Raw genomic sequence first — 11,962 nt, forward strand, 5'->3', positions numbered from 1 at the left:
TAACTGATGAAAGGGTTGAAACTAAGTTTGATTATCCTCTAATATAGACAGTAACAAAGTTAGTGTTGCCAAATGTATTTTCTATGGCAGAAAAAGAGATAAATTCAGAGCTGAAGGTTAAATTTTGACAATAACAATGACCCAATATTAGGTAAAAGTTGAAAGACTGGATTCATAATTATTATTATTATAACCATTAAAAGAAAATAAATCACAGATGGATATGTCCTTGATTCACCACTCATGTGTTTTTAATTAAACTGTGTACTCTGTACTGTATTTATTCATATGAGAAGCTGTATTTCTGTCTTTGCATGTGTGCTTAGTTAAAAAAAACAACACACATCTTTCTCTAATCATAAAAAAAAACCAAACAGGCCTTTTTATGTTTGACTTTCTGTCTCTTTTGGATCCTGCAGAGTTTCAGCAGCCTGACTTCCAAAATGTCAAAGTGTCCTCAAATGTCTTAAATGATCCTCCACAAACACTCAGTATGAAGCCATCTAATGTCAGGGTGATGTCCATCAGAGGACATCATTCACACAGAGATGTCTTTAGAGACGTGACCGTGGTCTTCTCTACCTGCAGAGCTTTCTTTCCGAGTGTGGATGTGTGGAGGAAGCCTGGAGATTCTCCCCTGCAGCCGTGTTGGTCACGTGTTCAGGAAACGGCACCCGTACGACTTCCCAGAGGGCAACGCGCTTACCTACATAAAGTGAGTGGGCTGATCCGCCTTCTTCTGTATCAGCTCATTATTTGCCAATCCACCGGCTGACGAGCAGGTTAATCCTGCGCTCAGACAGAAAATCTCAAAGTGTGACGCTAACAAGCACTTCAGCTGACACGTTTCACTTTTTAACCAAAGTTTGTCAAAAGAATATTTCAAGTGCTTGGTTACTCCCTGCCGTCAAATGTTTTCACCTCCCAGTGGGAACAATACCGCAGATAGCGGAAATGTAGCTTTTTGTCAGGTGTGTAACACCGAAATGCTGCCGAAAAGCTTTTTATCTTCCAGTTTCAGACATTCATTTGCCTGATTCAGTACCCAGAGTACTGATTTAGTTATTACTCTGCCCTCAAAGTCAGTTCTTTCTCCTCATGTTTTCTAAAAATACACAGAACTTTAAGTTCCCAGTTCCTTCAGGACTCAGAGCAGAGCTGATGTCTGAAGGCTGCAGTGCGTGATGCTGTCGTTAGACTGAACTGCAGGAACGCCGGCAGCAACGTGTCGTAACTGTGTCTGTGTCCACGCAGGAACACCCGGCGGGCTGCCGAGGTGTGGATGGATGAGTATAAGCAGTACTACTACTCTGCACGGCCGTCGGCTCAGGGCAAGGCCTTTGGCAGGTTTGTCCTCTGTGTGTGTGTGTGTGTGTGTGTGTGTGTGTGTGTGTGTGTGTGTGTTATGCACCATGAAGACAGCTGTCTAAATATAGCATTTGTAATGTTTTATACAAGTTAGTCATTTTCAGTCAAGCAAGCTTTGAGATCAGCTATAAGAGCCATGTTTATAAGAGGTTGACAGTGTTATATTAATACAGAGATGGGAATTAAATGTATGATTATGAAGTTTTTGATTTCGATTTTAAAAGACTGATTTAGACTCATGTAAATTATTTGTCATTTTTAATATTAATCTTTTATGTGTCTGTTTGTTTGCATTGATGGATAATAAGTAGCGGTGGAAAAAATTGAACAAAAAAATCGAATACCTGGATATTTTTGCTTCACAATTAAAAAGTAGATTTTTTTTGTTTAAAAAATAAAATCTGGTGTTTTTTTTTCAAATAAACAAAAATAATTCATTATAAATTTCATGGAATTTTTGATTGTTTTTATATATATTTTTACTTGTCTACTTGGGCATTATAGCCACAGAATGATGGTCTGGCTACTGTGTTGTTTTTTCCTAATTGAGATAAAAAAATGAAAAAAAGAGCAAAAAAAAGTTTTGTGCAATTTTTATGTCTTTAATCTACAAAAATCATCAATATAGAAGAATTGTGAGAATCGCAATTTCGCCACCCAAATAAAAAATAGGAATCAAATCAAATTGGGACAAATGCATATCGTCACAGGCCTAATAATAAATATAATTGTTTTATATGAAATTATAATTTCATTACTGACCATTCTGCATGCTTTCTCTACTGAGGTTTTAAATTATGTGAACAAAAAGTTCAGGTGTTTTAGGTGTTGAGGTGTTTTATCAGAAACTTCTGACAGCGATCCAGAAGACTGATCTTTAGTTTTGTGTTTTCTCTTTCTTGTCTTGTGTTCTCACATTCTTGTCTGTCCTCCTTTCCTTTTTCTGTTTTTTTCCTTTATTTTCTCTCTTTCCATCTGTTCTGTCCTGCAGCATTGCAGACCGTCTGACTCTGCGGCGGAAACTGAACTGCAAATCTTTCCGCTGGTACATGGAAAACGTCTACCCAGAGCTGAGGTGCGATGCTTTGGCAACACAGCAAACATTCACCACGCATAAACTCATCCATTCGTCGCATCTAGACACTTAAAATTCTGTGTTTCAGGGCATTAGAAAGAAATTTACTTAAAATGGAATTTGGTATCATAAAGACTGTCATCATATCCCTTTAAGACCCCTAAAACATGGTTATAAAATCACATTTTTGAATACAAACTCTTTGTCTCTTTAACAAAATGTGTCAAATTACCATAGTTTAAGGGGGGGGGGGGGGGGGGGGGGGGTGTTGGGTATCTACCATTTATTACAGCGTGATATGTCAAAATTCTTATAGCTTAAATTTCTGCTTTCTGGCAGAAGACAGAAGACAAGAATCTGATTATGTTTTACAGGATTTTGTTTTAGCATAAAGTGTTGCAAAATGTCTTAGATATTGTATGTATCATAAATGTCACGCTGGCCTCTTACGGGCTAAATTTGTGTGCATCTGCATGCTAATCACGTTGGGCGTGGCTCTGGAGCAGAGAGGGATGTTGTGAGATCGACAAGCTGTGTTTAAAACATTGAGCTTCCTCTCGAAGTTGTCAGGTTCTTCTTTATATAAAATCTTCAAATTACCATAAATCTCTTTTATTCATCAAAAACTTAACCATTTGTTTACCAAGATTGGTTTCAATGTCTCCAATGCAAAGATAATACTTTATAATCCGTAAGTTGTTGACATCTTTACGGCTTTGTAATACTTTCAGCTCTTGAAAATGTAAGATCTAAAAGAGTTTTGTTTCAGATATTATTCTCAAAGCTGAAATTTGGTGGCGACAAAAGGATTTAGATAAACACATATAACATGTAACCTCTTAACCAATGGGGCCCACCCCTGGACTGTTTCAAAGAAAATAACATAGCCAAAAAAAATTGGTTTTATTTTTGTTTTGGGTTTTTTTTTAAGTCCCAGGAGAGAGGTCTCTCACAGCCCTCATGGCTAATAAACAGACAAATATAATATATATAATTATTATATCAGAAAAGCATTGACACCTTCATTGATATCACAGCACGCATGTACGAGATTTTATATTAAAAAATACGTAAAAATGGCCTGAGGTCAGCCCCCCTTCGTGGAGGGGTTAACCTACATTTTATTTCTAAGAAGTCACATTTAGAAGAGAAATGGTTAGAAAATAATACATTTTTTGCTTTGCACAAAAGTAATCTGCAAACCGTAGGGGTGACATGGTCCCTGAGTTCAGAACCAGTTGTCAAATTTACAGTGAGCTCGTTTCTCGATCTACCCCCCTCACCCCCCTCTAGCTGTGTCTGCTCCATGATGATCATTGTAATTGTCTATTTTTGAAAGAACATCTTGTAATGAGACTCATTATTTCTGAGATTCAGTTACTCAAAAGTTGGACCAGCCAGTTCAGGCTATCTGCTCTTTATTGTTGTAATAAGACCTTTTTTATTGCCCCCCCCCCCAACCCTCTCCCCTCGGTCTCTGCTTCCTTCAGGGTCCCTGAGCAGGAAGCGGTGTCCAGTGTGCTGAAACAAGGCGGCTTGTGTCTGGAAACCCGTGGGACCGACGACCTCGTCCTGGCAGAGTGCAGGGGCGTCGGAGCCAACAGGCCTCAGTGGCAGGTCAGGTCTCTGCCACCAAAACTTCATTTATAAACAATATGAAGTTTTCATTTACATGCCGTTATTTCCTTCTGCATTGCTATTCATATTCCTTCAGCTGCTCTCTGCTGCTAAATCATGACCTTTTCAGAATATTTCCCAATTTCAAACCTGACATTCCTTCAGAAAAAAACATGACATGACATTAAGACCCTTCAGTCCTCAGAGTCGCTGTTGCCGTTAAGGAAATGTTGCCGAGTTATGGAGCAGTCAGGGGTCTCGTCAGTCATCACATGGAAGACTAGGTCAAGTCTATAGCTATAAGGCTGCATGATATTAAGAAAGTAAGTGATATTACACATATTAATAAATGGTGCTAATCCTTAATGCATACTGAGGCCTGCTTTCCACTACAACTGTGCATGCTGGTTACATGCACTAAAGCAGATGTTCCTCTAACTCAGCGGTGCCTTGGGGTGGGTCTCCAACACACCTGGATGAAATGAATGGCTCATTATCAGGCCTCTAAAGTGCTTAATGACATGCAGATGAGGGAATGTATCCATTTAATTCAGGTTTGGTGAAGTAATGCATCTAAAAGTTGCAGGAAATGAAACTAAAATTGGGTAAACTTGCTCTAAATGGGAGCAGCCTTCACCATGTGCAGTTTTCTTATTGTAAGCATCGATACTGTGAATCAGTAGCTTTAATATTTAAAAGAAATCCCAGCACTCTTATTCTTTAAGCAGTGAGACACGTTGCTTAGGTTTCTGATAAGAAACATCTCAGCAGACCAAACCCTGAAAAGATCAGAAACCTCAGATTAAGATTTTATTAAGACCCTGTCAGGTGTTTTTAGTGAGAAAGACTTGGATCTGGCAGCTGGTTCCTCTGTGGAAGTGAGAAACAGAGGCGAGAGTCTCTGACTTGGAGAGGAATAATTTAACAGTGACGGGGTCATACCAGCAGAAATAATGATAAGCTTGCAGGAATCCTCTCCAGAGAAATGGAGGCGATAACCTGCAATGCAAACCGGATAGTTAACCGAGCCCAAATAGTCAGACTCAGATAAGGAATTCCTAGAGGTCCAGTGTTTCTATCCATCCAACCAGGGAAACGGAGCTTGATCCAGAAATCCTAATCCAATCTGACAGAAAAGTACAAGATCCAAGAAACCACAAAGCCACAAGGTGAGGAAGGCAGGGATTACAAGTCGATCAGTACTGAGGAAAGATGCCTTCAGAGGCAGCTGGGAGAGACCAACCTTAGCCCAAGACCATGACAACCATGACCCAGATGAGAGTCAGGTAGATGTATAAAGTCAAGACTTTTGTTTAAGATGAAACCTAAAGAAAAAGGCGCAGCTATGGCTGGAAAACTGAGACAACAATAAACTTAACCGAGTTAGAGCAAAGAATGACAAGTTTCTGTTTCTGAACAAAGTAAAAACCTGGAGCATGAACACTGAGAGGACAGGTGAGGTGATCAGAAATCAGCAAACCTGATGTGATACAAGAACTGGAAGTAAAGAAAGCAGAACACACGAGGGGGAAACTCGGCATAAAACAACAGGAAGTAAGACAGTAGTCCAACAAAGAGAACAAAACTACCTAAACTCAATGCAAATACGTGTGTGTGAATGCATTTGCATCATACGTTGTTTCTACATTATAAAAGCTGGAAGGTGAAAGTTCCTCTGAATATTACAAACTGTCTTCTTATAAAGTTTTTTCTTAAGTGATGCCTCTGTCAAGGTTTTTTCTAATTTATCCTCTGTTGTATTTTGCAGAAATGGGAGCTAATAGAGCCGCTGATCCGGCAGCAGGACCTCTGTCTGGCCATCTCTGCCTTCACAGCAGGGTCAAAGGTCAAGATGGAGCCCTGCAATATAAAAGAGCCGAGACAGGTAAGAGGAAAAAAAACTTGCATCAGCCTTTTAAACTGTGTTTTTAGTGACATTCACACCTTTAAAAAGCCTGAAAGAAGATGCTAAAAATAGTTGGACCAAAGGAACCTTTCCCTCCCCTCATCAAACATTTACTGGAAGAATCTCACTTTGCTTTTTATTGGATTGTTTGTTTTCAATGCAGAAAATAATACAAAAAGTAGACACAGCAAGGTTATTTGTGTCATTTCATTCTGTAAAATTCCCTTTCTCCAAAATAAGAGGCAGAATATTCCTTCAAATCATGACGAACAAGTCAGTCTGCTTTTCCAAGCGATTGTTTAATCTCGGCATCAAACTGAAAGCACATCCTTGATGTGCCGGTTCCAGCTAACTCAGACATAAAGGATTCAGAGATAAGAGGCGGTTCCACATCCCGCCTGCCGCCGACGCCAGGAGGCCGAGATCTGAGCGGCCCTCTTTCACTGATGCAGATCCCACCAGCCTGAGTTTGCAGTAGAACAAGCGTTCCCCAAACTGCAGACCCCTCCTCATTCTTTCCTTGTTCTCTCTTTTATGAGTCTCGGATGCGAAACGTCCCACGTGGACACAAGTTGGCTGAATGGCGATTTATGACGTCTCACGGGGAGTCGTTAACTCGAAGCATGTGTGTGAGTGTGCAGGACTCCTGCCAGGCTGCTTTCGCGTCTCTCAGATGGCCCATCACTAACCTTTCAGCGCTCTTTGGGAGCATGCCCATCAACAATCGAGCACTCGTTGCTGCGGGAAACATTTGGCCTCTTTATTCTGTTTCTGATCCCCTAAAAAGGCAAAAAGAGAAACTTTTCTTCTTGGATTCTCTTCCATCACTAACATCACTCAAGCTTTTCTTAATCTGCCTCCATAAAAACTGTTTGAACTATCCTTCAGAAACTTTTTCCCCCACTTAGTTTTAATAGTTTTGCAACATTTTACATCTTTATTGGTTGAATTTTGATCCGGTTCTTAAAGAATTTCATTACTTTGGGTTTTATCACTGCAAAAACTGAAATCTAAGTAAGATTAAAAATCTTAAATTGAGTACACATATGCTTATTTTTTTAAATTAAGATAATTCTTAGTTTTTATGCCAGAGAATTCCTCTTGTTTTAAGAGTATATTTACTTGTTTTGGGAAGTCTTGACAAGCCAAAGTTTCTTGTCCTGTTGGCAGATACTTTATCTTATTTTAAGCAACATTTACCTCATTTTTGTATATTTTTTTTCCCTGTTTTTTAAGGCTGAGTTTTTGCAGTGAAGAGACAATACGTCCATTAGGCTACTTGTTAAGACCAGTTTTAAATACTTGGCCACAAAGGAAAACTTTAAATTAAATATTTGGAAATTATATTTAAACTTATTCAAAACATTTCAGAATAATTGTAGCAGTGTGTGTGTGTGTGTGTGTGCAAACCCTCCAAAAAGCTGCAGTGCACGTCGCACAGTGTGCAAAAATGACACTAAAGTGACAGTATTTGCACTATTTTGTTTGATTTCCTCCTTGTGTTAGTTGCACAAACATTGGTATTCTTGAAGGTCCTAACAGGTCACACCTCTGCAGCGGCACATGTTGACATTTTCCTGACACCAAAACTAAGAGGAACTGTCAGTGGGATTTTGAGATTAACCCCTTATTCACCTAAAGCCTACCTCCAGGGATCTATACTTAAGGCTCACATTATAGGTTCAGCATTATCCACTTAAACAATGAGCTAAAAAAGGAGTCACTCACAGTGAACCTGGTGGTCTGGATCCAGCCTGCTGATGACCGATCTCACTTGGTTCGCTTACAGTCTCAGGTTTCCTGTCAAATTCGCTCTGAGACTTTATGCAATGATGTAACCAGATGACTTCAGAGAAGATTGTTATGTTCGTGAAAACACTGTTGAGCTTTAGCCTTCAGCCAGATGTGCCGAACGCAACAAGAAGGATGAGAATCCAGCGGATCTCCTGCACCTTTTGTGTTTTTCTTCCAGTTTTCTGGCTTTAAACAACAAAAAAAGCACTGTGTATTCAAACATTGTCTTATTCCTGCTTTGTTAACCAGATCAATAAGATTGATAAGGGCCTCAAAATTGTGGGACGGATCATTACATTCTGGTACCCTTCCTTTACCTTTCGGAGCAAAAGTTTTAAAAGCATGTTGAAGATTAGTAAGTGCAAAATATTTTAATTTTACTGAAGTACATCAGTTACCAGCTTAAATATTTTTTAATTAGGACCACATTTTGCCTTCAGAACTGCCTTAAGTCTTGGTTTCATCGATTCAACAAGATGTTAGACATGTCTTAGATGTTGACATGAAGCATCACACAGTTGCTGCAGATCCATGATGAGAATCTCCCGTTCCACCTCGTCCCAAAGCTGCTCTGCTGGACGGAGATCTGGTGACTGTGGAGGCCGTTGAAAACAGTGAACTCATCGTCATGGTGACAAAAGCAGCTGGAGATGATTTTAGCATTGTGGCTAACATCCTGATACTAGCCACTAGCCTATTAGACTTGTCATCTTCACCGTGTCTACCATGTGATTGGATAATTATGGAATCATATTTGTCTCAGAATCTCCCAGCAAAACCTTTTAAAACTCAAGCAAAAAAAAAAAAACAATTAAAACCAAAACTTCCTCAAACTTAAGTAAAATAAATGATCTCAAAATCAAAATTAGCAATCATTGTGAAAACTATTAGGCTTTTAGTTTGGTAAAATTGAGTAGTTTTGTTTGCAGTTTCCTCTTTCTGTTTCTCTCTTCTCGCTGTTTTGGTTGCGCTTCACAGTCTTTGGTTTTGATTCACGATTGTTTGGTTTCATTTCTGACCATAGACTGTATGTAAAAAGATGGGCGGAGCCTCCGTGACGTCACCCGTAGGTTTCTGAAGAGCTGAATTGAAGCTCGGTGGGCGGTTCCTACCATCGCCATCTTGGCAGGGGCATGCGTGTCGTCTCACCAGGAAAATACAAATATGGGCAAAGAGGTGGAGCTGAGAGGGGGGCTGTGAGCGTCATGGTGGATGATTGACATCGAGCGAACTCCGAGCTTTCTGTAGCTAAAAGCTAACCGAGCTAACCCGGAGATAACAGGAGCTAACCAGCTAACGGAGGTAAGCGGGCTAAAGCTAAGTCTCGTTGTTAACCGGCTAAAAACCGCGGTTGTTCTACGTTCTTCTGACTTGAAGCCAGAGATTGGGCCCTGTCAATCAAAAGGACACGCCCCTAAATATGCAGAACTTCGAGATTAAATTACTTTTAAATGGGCGATTAAGAAAAAAATTAATTCCCCCCACAGTTGTCATGAAGGTAAACCTGACCTATTAAACCTGAAATGGATTTGTGAACTAGGCTGTAAACATGTTTATTCCTGCTGTAAACATGTTTATTTCTGCTGTGAAGTTGGTCTTTTTAACATGGGAGTCGATGGGGATTTGCTCTGTTTTGCTGCCCCTAGTGGATGAAGGGGGAACTGTAGCTTTACGCACTTCCACATAGGCTTCACTTTTAACCGCCGGAGGTTGTTGCTTGTTTCTGGCACAAACCTTTCATGGGCGGGCTCTTTCAGGGTCGGATTCCGATTGGCTGGTGAGTTTTTAAGTGACACAGCTTACTTATTTACTAAAGTTTTAGAAAGTTTTGGTTTTAATTGTTGTTTTTTGCTTGAGTTTTGAAAGGTTTTGTTCGGAGATTCTGAAACAAATCTGATTCCATAGCTAATTATATATTTGTGTTAAACAATAAAACTATTTTTTTTAAAAAGTTGTTTTGAAGTGTAGAATAATGGTTAAAGTTATTTTTTCTAGATTGATTCCTGCGGCAATAAAAATATCAGTAATTTATCTTAAAATCAGCAGCAGGTGGTTGTTGTAGCTGAAAAGGCTGATGAAGCATGCCTGTTTGAATTTATAGGACTTAAAGGAAGCATCTCAGTTTCTTCTGACAAGTTCATCACACAGAAAACTCACTCAGAAGTGTTCAGACTAAAGGAGCCATCAGAAATGCTTGAATCATGTAATAATGCATAATAAGGAAGAAAACAATGCAGGGAGTGATCTGGATCCCATGCCAGGATTTTTTTAAAGGATTCTTTATAGTTGTGAGGTAGGGCCAATTTCTATATTCATGCAAATAAATCCACAATAAATTGTTTCTCCTGTATTGGCCAAAAATACAGGAGAAACAAGATATGAAAAGATAAATCTATAAATCCTGGCAAAACTTTGGACACTACAATCCAGAACAGGAAAATAGGGGAGGTTTGGCGTTGGACTGCAGTCTGTGTGCGTTTTCCTACAGCGGGGCTTTCCCTCAACCTGATTACTTTATATTTGCACCAAATAAACTGAGAAAAGAGCAGACAAAGGCTCCACTATTGATTTAACAGGATAAGGATACTGACACAGGACTGTGATATCTGAGCAAAACTCAACAGGAACAGGAACAGCAGTTCTTAAAAATACAATTTAAAAAAAAAAAAAAGTTTTTGCTGATTTGTCCATAATATGTTGGTTCTTCCCTTATATAAACATACTGACAGAAAACACATAATGATCCCTGTGAATACGGCTCATTATTATTTAAATAAATGGCAAATAAAATGAGTTTTTATTCAATTTTGTTAAATTTGGTGAAATGAATATAATTAGTAAAAAGAGTAACAGCTCCTACTAAGATTAACATAATTAAGATAATACTTCACATATACTTCTTAAACACTAATAATTTTACATATGAGCTCATAAATAAGCATATGCAAACTTGTTTAGTATGAAATTCTTTTGACTTTTTTTTTTTTCCATTCATTTATTCATTTTCCTAACCGCTTAATCCAATTCAGTGTCGCTGGAAGCTGGAGTCTATCCCAGCAATCACTGGGCGAGAGACAGGCGACACCCTGGACTGGTCGCCAGTCCATCACAGGGCCACACAGAGAGACAGTTACACTCACTCCTCCGGATAATGTAGAGCAACCAGTTCACCGAACATGAATGCCTTTGGACGGTGGGAGGAAGCTGGAGTACAGTCAAAGCTGTAATTAAATTAATTGAACTGAAAATTAGTTCACTATGTCTTTGTGACAAGTTGTACGACAAAGTAAATACAACATATTCAGATTTGAATGGGTAGTATGAGCGCTCACCTGCCTAACCAATCACCTTCTTTACATTTTATTTGTAGAAACATTGATGCAAATACAATTAGAAGTTGTAAACATAACAACCAGAGCTGTTATATGAAAAATGTCATCTTGAAAGCTGAAATAAAGTTCCTTCCTGCGCTGCATGGACGGCTGCTGTGCTCCGCAGCTGGCCGCACTGGGATTTTTCCACTGCGAGTACCCCACGTCAGTCGTGTGATTGCTCTAATCCAAGTCTGAGTCAGCTCATTACTCACTGCTAACATGAACCTCCTGTGCTCCTGCACATCAGGAAGTGCAGTGCAGAGCAGAGCCACAACGTCTAAACTAGCTGAAAGAGATGAACTCACGTCCTTTTTTTTCACGTTTTATGGATTTGTCTCTGCAGAAATGGAAACCGAAAGGCCCGGCCCTGCAGCACATGGTCAGCGGCCTCTGCCTGGACAGCCAGACCCCGACGGGACCTCCAGTCATCACACAGTGTCGTCCCCAGATGGCCAGTCAGTCCTGGGAGCCGCAAGTCATCACCTGAGCCACGTTGGACGGGAAGAAGAGGGGTGCAGATTCAGACTCTGGGGACCACATCTGCACACTGCCTATCATCCTGCTGAGGGATGAAAGGAGTCAAACCTCTGGCTGCTGCTCATTGTTTCTTAGTGACAAAAACATCACTGAAAACATTATAAAGGCCTTGTTGCGCAAGCCGCCCGAGGTCTTCTGTGTACAATGCTTCATCCTTCCAGGATGCTCCAGTTCTACGTATTCTAAGCTTTTCACTGAAACTGTTGCACATCTCACTTTTCATTTCTGTTTCTATTCTGGTCAAAAACCTTGCTTCTGTTGGGATTAGTGAGGATTATTGAAAAAGACAAA

General features: G+C 39.8%; 1 protein-coding gene across 1 annotated transcript in view; it reads left to right on the forward strand.

The window, feature by feature from the left end:
* The window catches only part of galnt16 (UDP-N-acetyl-alpha-D-galactosamine:polypeptide N-acetylgalactosaminyltransferase 16), a 46,528-nt gene extending 34,566 nt beyond the window's left edge, over positions 1-11,962 (forward strand). Inside the window, exons 10-15 of the mRNA XM_079262475.1 lie at positions 589-715; positions 1,255-1,347; positions 2,360-2,443; positions 3,934-4,060; positions 5,829-5,945; positions 11,478-11,962. Of these exons, the coding sequence (XP_079118601.1) occupies positions 589-715; positions 1,255-1,347; positions 2,360-2,443; positions 3,934-4,060; positions 5,829-5,945; positions 11,478-11,621 (692 nt within the window). The 3' untranslated portion in view covers positions 11,622-11,962. The remainder of the gene's footprint in view (positions 1-588; positions 716-1,254; positions 1,348-2,359; positions 2,444-3,933; positions 4,061-5,828; positions 5,946-11,477) is intronic.

The sequence above is a fragment of the Telmatherina bonti genome (assembly GCF_933228915.1).
Source record: "Telmatherina bonti genome assembly, chromosome: 22".
Classification (NCBI taxonomy): domain Eukaryota; kingdom Metazoa; phylum Chordata; class Actinopteri; order Atheriniformes; family Telmatherinidae; genus Telmatherina; species Telmatherina bonti.